Source organism: Saccopteryx bilineata, chromosome 2 (assembly GCF_036850765.1).
Source record: "Saccopteryx bilineata isolate mSacBil1 chromosome 2, mSacBil1_pri_phased_curated, whole genome shotgun sequence".
Taxonomy (NCBI): Eukaryota; Metazoa; Chordata; class Mammalia; order Chiroptera; family Emballonuridae; genus Saccopteryx; species Saccopteryx bilineata.
The window spans coordinates 229,659,794-229,670,875 of record NC_089491.1 but is presented as its reverse complement, the minus strand read 5'-3'; the positions used below and the strand labels follow the sequence as shown (position 1 = coordinate 229,670,875).

The following is an 11,082-nucleotide window of genomic DNA, read 5'->3' as shown; positions in this document are numbered from 1 at the left end:
GGAGGGGTGGGGTTGACGCAACAAAGACGGACAGCTTTATCGATAGGGCAGCGTGGCTCTTCCTGAAAGCGGTTTTCTTCATGGAAAGCATTTTATAACGGAGGAAAATATATCAAAACAGGAACCAAAAAGGCTTCTAGGATATTCCCTTTAGATGTTCATTATAGACTTGCCCTTTTGTACAAGAATTTTTCAAATATGTGAAATAACTGATTATCTTGTTTCATCAGAAAAACAGGCTTAAAAATGGAACAACTTGCTTTTATCTTCCTTGACTTCTCCGCACAGTTTCCAAGGAAGTGCTGGCTTCAGATACTGGAATGGGTTCATCCAACTGAGGGCTGGGAAAGAACAATTAAAACTGAACAACTTGCTTTTTTCTCCCTTGATTTTTCTGAACAACCTCCATGGTAACCTTCGCCTCATACAGTGGAATGGGTTCATCCAAGCGAGGCCTGAGAAAGAATGAAATAGTTGAGCAGAGCACACAGGATGGTGGTGGACAACTGCTATACTTCCCTTGTATTATTTTAAATAATATAGACTTGTCCATTAGTATTTCCACCGTTAAGAGTGGTTAACTTTTGAAGGGAAAAACACCTACTTTAGCCCTGGCTGGATAGCTTGGTTGGTTAGAGCATTAGACTGAAGCACAGAGGTGGCCAGTTTGATGCCCGGTCAGAGCACATACAGGAACAGATTGATGTTCCTGTCTCTCTCTCTGTCTCTCTCCCTTCCTCTCTGGCTAAAATCAATCAATAAATAAAAAGAAACACCTCCCTGGCCGGTTGGCTCAGTGGTAGAGCGTCAGCCTGGTGTGCAGGAGTCCCGGGTTCGATTCCCAGCCAGGGCACACAGGAGAAGCGCCCATCTGCTTCTCCACCCTTCCCCCTCTCCCTCCTCTCTGTCTCTCTTCCCCCGCAGTCAAGGCTCCATTGGAGCAAAGTTGGCCCCAGCGCTGAGGATGGCTCTATGGCCTCTGCCTCAGGTGCTAGAATGGCTCTGGTTGCAACAGAGCAACGCCCCCTGGTGGGCATGCTGGGTGGATCCCGGTTGGGGCATGCGGGAGTCTGACTACCTACCCATTTCCAACTTCAGAAAAATACAAAAAAAAAACACACACACACACACACAAAAGAAACACCTACTTCACCCACTCCCTCCTTTTTGATAAACAGATCCCAAAATTGGACTTCCCTTCTTCTCCAGCTATAGGTGATTGGGGGTCGCTCTGGGAGGGGTGAAGAGGGATGGCATGGAATGGAATGAGGAAGACTCAGAAGCCACTTCTATCAGGGAGAACACTTAACTGGTACATCACAAACTACACTTTAAGAAATATTAGGGAGCAGCTAGTTAAAATAAAAAAATGTGCAGGTAACAGGTATGCTGTAAAAGCTGAAACAAAAATGAAAATGCCATCCTGGAGAATAGGAAAATATACAAAATAATTTGGTAATTCAGCATACCTGAAAACACCAGTTGACAACTTCTCCATCACATCTTTTAAGATACGTAGCTGGAAGGATCGTTAAGGTGGCAAAAAGAGGATTAATAAAACCAATCAGAAAATGCTAGACAGATTTTTTTTTTAGCACTCTCAGAAATTCAAAATTTCAGTTACAGAAATTCTGCAAACTGCCAAGTTTCTCTCTATAAAGGGGGAATGGGAAACTGTCATGAGAGAGGTGATAACAATGGAGCCTAAACTTGTAAGCGACAAGAGATGAAGAAGCAAGCCTAAGGCCTGTCCTTAGAACTAGCATTCGCCCAAATGGAATGGTGTCAGTTTCATTTCACTACTTATGCTACTTTTAGTTAAAAACAATTTTAGCACTACTTCTCTTACTTTGGGTGTACATTTATTTAATAAATGACTATAGACTCAAAATTTGTGTGTAGGAGTCAATAAGCTGTGTCTGTAATCTATGTCACTAAGAGAGAAAACTAAAATTTTACAGAACTGAGTCATTTAATTGAATGGAGAGTCTGTGTAATTGCGAGTACTGGGAACTATTTATGGCATACGAACACACAACCTGAAGAACTCTCTGTTAAATCACAAGCAGCAACTGGCTCACGTATGAACTGCTGAGGGGGACTGGCACAAGTGAGGACTAAAGTCTGATTCAAGACTTAAGAAAATGTAAATTAGAAAATATGAACATAAGGCATTTTAAATATTTTTAAAGGATCTAAAGAATAATGATATACTTATAGTGTAAATTCTTTTTCTGTTAATGAAATTGCCAACAGTATGTGTAAGGAAGAATATGTGTGTCGTGTATATTTCTGATTTTTGAAAATTTAACATTTCATTTAAACATGTCATATTTTAACATGGTCCATGGGTTTGTTAAATAATCATCTCTGGTGGGAAAAAGAAGGTGGCTGAGGGGCTTAAGTAATACAGACAAAGCAGCCAGCCTATTTTCTGACATGTAAGATTCAAAACCTGTCACTTTTGTTTTAGATTTTTTTAAAAATTATTCATTTTAGAGAGAGGAGAAAGAGAGAGAGGTGGGGGAGAGGAGCGGGAAGCAACACAGAGTTGCTTCCCATATGTACCCTGACAAGGCAAGCCTGGGGCTCTGAGCTGGTGACCTCAGTATTCCAGGTGACGCTTTATCCACTGTACCACCACAGGTCAGGCACAGTTACTTTTAATACATGGTATTCTCTGGTGTTAATATATCACGGTATTTAAAAAATTGTTTTTAGCAAGAGAGACAGAAGGACAGATAGGGACAGACAGGAAGGGAGAGGGATGAGAAGGATCAATTCTTCGTTGCAGCACCTTAGCTGTTCATTGCTTTCTCATATGTGCGGTGACTGGGGGGCTACAGCTGAATCAGTGACCCCTTGCCCAAGCTGGCAACCTTGGGCTTCAAGCCAGTGATCTTTGGCCTCAAGCCAGTGACCATGGAGTCATATCTATGATCCTACGCTCAAGCTGGTGAGCCACATTCAAGCTGGTAAGCCCATGCTGAAGCCGGTGAGCTCAGGGTTTTGAACCTGGGTCCTCCGTGTCCCAGGCCTACGCTCTATCCACTGCACCACCGCCTGGTCAGGCTACCATGGTATTCTTAATTATTATAATGTTATTGGACATTTAAGTTGCTTTAAGTTGAGATTCAAAAGACAATTCTTTTAGAAAGTTAAAAATTAAGTTTATTTCTAAATTTAATAGGAAAATAGTCTTCAATCCCGTACATTGCTACATTAAGGGGATTTTCTGGTTTTGAAACGTACTCCAAAACTCAACATACACAGTATTCTAATGAAACCCTAACAGAAGGCTCTGTGTCCTGTTGGTGCTCTTAGAGGAGACTGCCTTTTATATACATCACTCATATAACTGCACACTTAACCAAAGTAAAGTAAGAGACCCAGTGCAGACAAGTATGAGACTCATTTCACGCACAAATATATTCTATTAGGTTATAATAACTTAATTCTTTTATCCAATTTGTTAAAAATTTTACTAAGTGCTGCCACCTTTAGAACTGTCACCTTAGAAAAAATAGGTTTATTTGTAAGCTGACCTTGCTCTAAATAGGTTTGGACCTTTCTTTTTGAACTACTTTCATAGTCTCAAGAAATGTTTTCATACTTTTACCAAAACTAGAATGATTTGGCCTCCTTTACCAGATTTGTCTCCGAATAACTTCCATTTAAAAAAATCAAACTCATCTTCACTTGATAAAGATTTCCTAGCATTATCTTAAAAATGCCCCACAAACTCTTTAGTTAAGTATCCTGAAAGGTTTTGCACAATGGCACCATCACAAGAGTAAGAAGGTAGTCTCTCAAGGGGATGTGTAATCTCTATAATGTCAGGTCAAAAACAGGACAAAATCTTCCACGTAACTTCCCCTTCAGAAATGAGTGAGTCTGAGAGTCTTGTACTGCCACTTGCTAGCTGCACCCCTGAGCATGTATTAACCTTTCCATGCTTAATACTTACACCTCATAGGGTGGTTTTAATGTTTAAATAAATTAATACCTACCAAGCACTTGGAACATTGTTCGGCATGATCAATGAAAGCTGCCATTATTTATTATTACCATTATTAAAGAACTTCTTGGTGAAAGCACAGGTATATTTCAAATCCAAAACTCAAATCAGTAGAAAAAAAGGATATAAAGGTATTTTCCTTGTTGTACATTTGACAAATTCCAAACTTCATCGTTAAGGAAAGCCACTGTTGCTCCCTTGAGGAAAAGGCAGTGGCTATCTGGAGGGTCCAGCTTGGACAGAATACACGAAGACTGATCAGTATTGAGTTTAATAGCAGAAACACAACTGGTATCTTAAGCCAGAAAAGTGTCTACACAAATGAAATAATGCACACAAACAATCAGCACACAAACTTTAATAACAATATGTAAACCATGTTTTCTGTTGTATTTCATTGTCCAAAATGATAACTAGGTCAGATGCAGAATGCTGATAATGGAGTAGCAGTGTGTGTGTGTGTGTGTGTGTGTGTGTGTGAGAGAGAGAGAGAGAGAGAGAGAGAGAGAGAGAGATTGATTTCTGGCTGCAACTTACCAGTCATTTCATGAGGATGGAAAATCACGAAGACTGGTATATGAGAATTATGGTGTTTGCATATCAACAATGATTAAAAGATTTAATTTCAATTCTGTTAAGAAATGTAATTTTGGAAGACAGCATATATACACACACATACATATAGTATATTCCAATTTGCTAATTAGGAAAATGTGATAATTTTACATAGAAATATTTTGCTAAGTATATGTCAATGTTTGTTACTAAGAAAAAATCCCATTTGAAATATTATTAAATTCAGAAGTCACTACATCCAAAACTACTAAATTAAAATTAAACAAACTCCTCTAATAGGCACTATTTCAACATTTTGAGTAACAGGTAGCTGAAGTAAAAAAACCCCTACATTTCAAAAAAAAGTTATATATCTTTGAAAACGGTATAATTCATAATTTACACTAATTTAGCCACATCTTGCCTCAATAGACTTAGGCATTTTTCTTTGTTAACTGTATCCTTTCGATGGAATATTAACACTTGACTGTTTCTGAAAATACCTGCAAGTGTTCCTCTGTTGTCACCCAATGGCCTCCGACCCCAAGAAGTGTGAGGATGTCATGTTTATGCGGTAGTAGTTGTAATTTTTCAGCTGGTTCGTCATCTTTACTATATAGTTTCACTTACAAGGGAATAGTTTTAATAAAGAGAGAGAGAAGAAGTATACATTTTAGTCATCTGATGAACACTTGTTCTTCCAACAAGTTCTCTTTTTAATGTAGGAATAAGAAAGCATTTTTCTTAGAAAGAGTCAGCACAATGTATTCAGACACCTGAAAATACACTTTCTGCATTAACACTGTTCATAAAATTTACTCCAGATTTAATTATAAGTGAAATAACTAAAGATAAAAAGTTTGTTTTCATTTGAAAACCAGGCAAGGTAATAAGTCTGATAGTTTAATCAAAACATCAGTTGCTTCATACTTGGGGAGAAGTTGACTTCTGATTAAGGAACTCATAGACTCTAGATAATCACACTGTGACATAAGTATTGAAATGTCCACTTGAGCCTGACCAGGCGGTGGCGCAGTGGATAGAGCATCAGACTGGGATGCGGAAGGACCCAGGTTCGAGACCCCGAGATCGCCAGCTTGAGTGTGGGCTCATCTGGTTTGAGCAAAAGCTCACCAGCTTGGACCCAAGGTCACTGGCTAGAGCAAGGGGTTACTTGGTCTGCTGAAGGCCTGTGGTTAAGGCACATATGAGAAAGCAATCAAGGAACAACTAAGATGTTACAACATGCAACGAAAAACTAATGATTGATGCTTCTCATTTCTTCGTTCCTGTCTGTCCTTCTGACTCTCTCTCTGTCTCTGTAAAAAAAAAAAGTCCACTTGAAAGTCAATGAAGTAGATATTCACTTCAACTGAAAGATTTTTGTGAGTTAGTTTCAAATCTTGAAAATATTGGTCTCAAAGCAACACATGTGATGGTCACTTGTGCTGTATTTATCTATGATTCTGATGACAGAATAAATTCTACTAACCAAGTATAAATCGAGTGCTTTTGCAGGCCTGTGAAACCTATCTTTTAGGTGAGATGGCACTACCGAAGTGCGTAAAATTAGGTGTAAAATAGATCTTTGTTTAGTTACAAAAGTTCGAGGAAGATGAAAACAACAAAATTATGTGCGTTTTCCAAATAGAGACTGCAGAAGTCAACAACCCAATAGAGAGCAAAATTGACTATATAAGCATCTGGCTGAGATTTGAACTAATGTGTATCATGTGGGAACCATGGAAGAGATCATGTTTATGGATGCTTGCTGGGATACTTAAATTCCAATGCTTATACTTTAAAATGTTTATTTTATTGATTTTAGGGAGAAGCAAGGAGAGAGAGAGAGACAGGAACATTATTAATCTGTTCCTATTTGTGCTCTGGGGATTGAAATAACAACCAACCTATGTGCTTTGGGATGATGTTCTAAGCCACTGAGCTACCCACCAGGGCAATGCCTGTATGTACTTTATAAAGCAAGCATGTGCCAGACTTGTAGTGGTGCAGTGGATAAAGCATCAACTTAGAATGCTTAGGTCACTGGTTCGAATCCCTTGGGCCTGCCTGGTCAGGGCACTTATAGGAAGCTACTATGAGTTGATGGTTCTGCTTCTCCCCCCTTTTTTTCTCCCTCGCTTTCACTCTCTCTCTCTCCCTCTCTCTAAAATTCAATAAATAAAACCTAAAAAAAAGCAAGCATGTTCTCAATTCCAGACAAAACTTACAATGCGAATAAAATGAAGATATGCCAATTTAAATATAGACGTAAACTTCCAAAATTAAACATCAATAACATCAATTTAATACATATGTTAAAAATTATTTCCTGGAGACACACATATTATAATATAAATTTTTTCCCTAAAATTCTGCCATCACACTAAAATTACACAGACTACTGATTTAGTCAAGTACCTACCTCCAGCATCTAGGACAATATCTACTCCCAGGCCACCTGTTTCTTCTAAACAGCTTTCAACAACATGGGCTTTCCCATTAGACACATCAATAATTCGGGCTGTAAGGGACAGAAAGGCAACTGTATAGTTGTTCTCTATGAGATCAACACAAACAAATCAGAGGAAAAGAAAGAGCAAATAAACATACATCCTCCAAAATGAATTAAGTAGATCAGATGATTACTAAATCCAAATTAAACTTTCCTCATCTAACCCAACATTGGCAAGGATCAATTTAAATGAAGGGACCAGTATATTCAATAAAATAAAATATAAGCACTTTGTGGATAATACGTTCCAAGGCTCATCTATTTACATACAAGAGTGTTCTCTACAACTAAGAATATATTGCCAGGACTGAGAATTAGAAACCACAGAGGTACATATACATTATAACATGGACTAAAAGATTAAGTTATTTTTAAAGTATGTTCAGATTTAATAAAGAGCTAAAAAGTATAAACATATTTTGTGCGATGTGAGACTTCTCTATGAGAGGCTGCGTTATCCCTTCTCAGTCATAATCCCCCACACCTCCCCTATCTGCTCCCCAAAACGAAGAAAAACCTTGAAGGTAAGGGAAGAACATAATTGTTTTTTGGTGTTTTTTTTTTTTTGTATTTTTCTGAAGCTGGAAATGGGGAGAGACAGTCAGACAGACTCCCGCATACACCCAACCGGGATCCACCCGGCCCACCCACCAGGGGGCGACGCTCTGCCCACCAGGGGGCGATGCTCTGCTCCTCCGGGGCGTAGCTCTGTTGCAACCAGAGCCACTCTAGCGCCTGGGGCAGAGGCCAAGGAGCCATCCCCAGCGCCCGGGCCATCTTTGCTCCAATGGAGCCTCGGCTGCAGAAGGGGAAGAGAGAGACAGAGAGGAAGGAGAGGGAGAGGGGTGGAGAAGCAGATGGGCGCTTCTCCTGTGTGCCCTGGCCGGGAATCGAACCCGGGACTTCTGCACGCCAGGTCGATGCTCTACCACTGAGCCAACCGGCCAGGGCCCATAATTGTTTTTAGTATAGTTAAACTAATTTTAACTGGTTAAAGTATTACATTACTAGAACAAGCCAAGGAGAGAATTAAAATAAAGCTCTCAGAATTGGAACTGGCAAATGAAGATACGTTTATGTGTCATTTCTGTGTCTTCTAACACTTCCTCCTTCAGGACGGTTCCTCTCATAGCTGCTTGGGCTTGTGGTGTAGTCCTGTAGTGATCTAAGATCTGGGGGACAGAGGTGGGTGGTGAGGACACAGGAAAGGAGACTGGAAGCCACTAGGAGGGCAGGATTAACTAGTAAATCTTCTACTTTAATAATACCATTCATGTTTTTTTTTCCTTTCTATTTTTCAATCTCTTCTTTTCCCTTTTTTTCTTATTTTCCTCCTCCTCCAGCACTGCCTTAACCTTCCTTCCACATTTTTTTTTTAGCTTAAATAGGGGAAATTTAATTCCTTATAGTCCCAGAGGCTCGAAGCTCATTAGCGCGTCAGCATGGTCGAGCTCTTGGGAGGCCTCTCCTCCTGGCTTGCAGGTGGTGTCTTCTTCCTGTGTCCTCACACAACCTCTCCTTGGTAAGTGCTCATGAAGAAAGGAAAAAAGCTACTTCCATTTCTTGATTATCTCTGTCAGAGATGCAATATAACAATGGAAACAATGTGGGCTTTAATGCTGACCAGCCTGGGTTCACACCCCACTCCACCCCTCCTTGTTGTGTATCCTGGACAAGCTGGTTAAATCCTCCGAGATGCTGTTTCCCAGGTAGCACAGGGTTGTTGACGACTTGCAGTGAGATCATCTGTATGAACACTCAACAAACACTCAACAAAAGAGGATTGAAAGCAATCCTCTTTTCTTGTCATTTGTGAAACTCTTAAGTTATTCTATAATGCCAATCTATTAAATTCCATTTCCGTCCTTCTCCTTTGCTTTTTCAGTATCTATTTTCTTTCTCCATTTGTTGCTGTTTTGATATGCTCCATCTTTCCAAGGGCTCCTGAGCCTACACCACGTCCTGTCCATCACAAACTGCATCTGACTGTGTTTCTGTGTAAGTGGCTCATCTCTCTTCCCAGCATATCATGGAAAACAGACAACATTAGAGGCACATCACTGGGTAAAACAGGTAGAGAAACGTACAAAGTGATGCAAAAGTATTTCGATTTAGCCTGACCTGTGGTGGCGCAGTGGATAAAGCGTCAACCTGGAAATGCTGAGGTCGCCGGTTTGAAACCCTGGGCTCGCCTGGTCAAGGCACATTTGGGAGTTGATGCTTCCAGCTCCTCCCCCCTTCTCTCTCTCTGTCTCTCCTCTCTCTCTCTCTCTCCTCTCTCTTTCTCTCTCTCTCCCTCTCCTCTCTAAAATGAATTTTAAAAAAAATTTAAAAAAAAAGAAAAAAAAAGTATTTCGATTTATTGACTAAAACTAAAGAGGCACCAGGTCTTTCTAAATGGTTTCAAATGTCACCTGATTCAAACTTGGCTAAGTTAATAACAATGGGGCAAAGAAGAAAAAAGGTTTAAAAATCAAAATAATTAACTACAACTATCACTTAAGTAAACTTAGCACAGATACTAAGTGCATTTAAACAATTTTTATTTATTGATTGATTTTAGCAAGAGAGGGAGGGGGAGAGAGAAAGAGAGAGAGGAATTAATCTGTTCCTGTATGTGTCCTAACCCCGAGATCGAACCAATAACCTATGTGCTTTGGGATGATGTTCTAATCAACCGAGCTATCCGACAAGGGCTGTGCTTTGTTCTATTAGCACAATTTTTAAGGTGCTACTCCTTCAACAATTTGTTTTAGAGTCTGTGTGGAATAATACTCACCTATAGAAGGCCTGAGTCTTTCAAGGTACTGCTTGTCTTCCAGGCTGTGTGCTGTTGATATCACTTTGGCTCCTCTGTGGTGGGCCAGCTGAACAGCTATTGTGCCAAGTGCCTGTGTATAAAAATACACAGTAGGTTTGTAGACATAGGTCAGAGACCACATCTAATTTATTTTATAGGTTGTTTAATAAAGTACAATATATTAATGCTACTTCAACATATTTTTATGTGTCATCTGATAGAAAAAGAAAAAAAGTGCAGGCAAGCTTAGTAGCACAAAACATTTGATTGACTTTCTTTCTCAGAAAGAGTGGTGCAAAGCTGCACAAGCCACATGCTCTCATCCAGTCTGACCAGAACACATAATTTCAGGGATGAAAGAATGGCCTTGGAACGAGAAAAATGGGCCTTTAATGGCCTTGCCACCATAAAGACCTAAGCTAATTCCACAACACATATGCAAGTCCAGTGTCTACTCTCAGAACATCAAAGCACTTCAAAAGCTCCATCTTTCTTCATCCTGACGTATCAGGTATGTTCAGGAAGCACTGCTATTCTGATGTTGGACATCAGGTTGAAGCCAGTGCTGAAGACACGTCTGCCTTTCTCCAAAGACATGCAGGGAAAGCATGTTCATCAACAGCCAGAAAGAATAAAACCATGAATTCACCTCAGGTTTTATAACATCTTTAGATGATAATATATTTTTATATATTTGCTTTTAGTGTCAAACTAATATTATTTCTTAAATGTTTATTTTATTGATTTTAGAGAGGAAGGGAGAGAGTGAGAGAGACAGGAACATCAATTTCCTCTTGCATGTGTTTTGACCGGGGATTGAATCAGCTACCTCTGTGCTTTGGGATGATGCTCTAACCAACTGAGCTATCCAGTCAGGACAAATTATCTGATATTTAAACGAGCACATTTTTGATCTTGTGCGATCCATCTATATACATGCAACACCATATTAACATAAGTGTAAATGTGATGGATATGATATGAAAATTGTAGGGAGTTCTAGGGTATGGCTTCAAAGACTTTATGAGCTATTTCAAGTTTTGTGTAATAAGAATGAAAAAATTGTTTGTTTGCCTTTTCAATGTACTAGCAGATTCAAAATAAGAAACTAAACATACTGAGTCTAACTTTTATTTGTTAGTGATAAAAGCTTCTTATTTTAACAAAATAGGAGTTTGGTGAAACAAAAGTCAG

At 39.4% G+C, this 11,082-nt stretch overlaps 1 protein-coding gene across 8 annotated transcripts in view; it reads right to left on the bottom strand.

The window, feature by feature from the left end:
- Positions 1 to 201: 201 nt before the first annotated feature.
- CRYZL1 (crystallin zeta like 1) overlaps positions 202 to 11,082 on the bottom strand; it is a 46,914-nt gene continuing 36,033 nt past the window's right edge. For 5 of the 8 annotated variants that reach the window (XM_066259473.1, XM_066259474.1, XM_066259472.1 and 2 more), the window contains 6 exons: positions 9,868 to 9,979; positions 6,999 to 7,097; positions 5,077 to 5,198; positions 4,146 to 4,251; positions 1,470 to 1,515; positions 202 to 455 (listed from right to left, as the gene is read on the bottom strand). In XM_066259473.1, coding sequence (XP_066115570.1) covers positions 356 to 455; positions 1,470 to 1,515; positions 4,146 to 4,251; positions 5,077 to 5,198; positions 6,999 to 7,097; positions 9,868 to 9,979 — 585 coding nt within the window. In that variant the 3' untranslated portion in view covers positions 202 to 355. Of the gene's footprint in view, positions 456 to 1,469; positions 1,520 to 4,145; positions 4,252 to 5,076; positions 5,199 to 6,998; positions 7,098 to 9,867; positions 9,980 to 11,082 lie in introns of all 8 variants that reach the window. The other 3 variants (XM_066259475.1, XM_066259479.1, XM_066259478.1) reach the window with 3 other exon arrangements.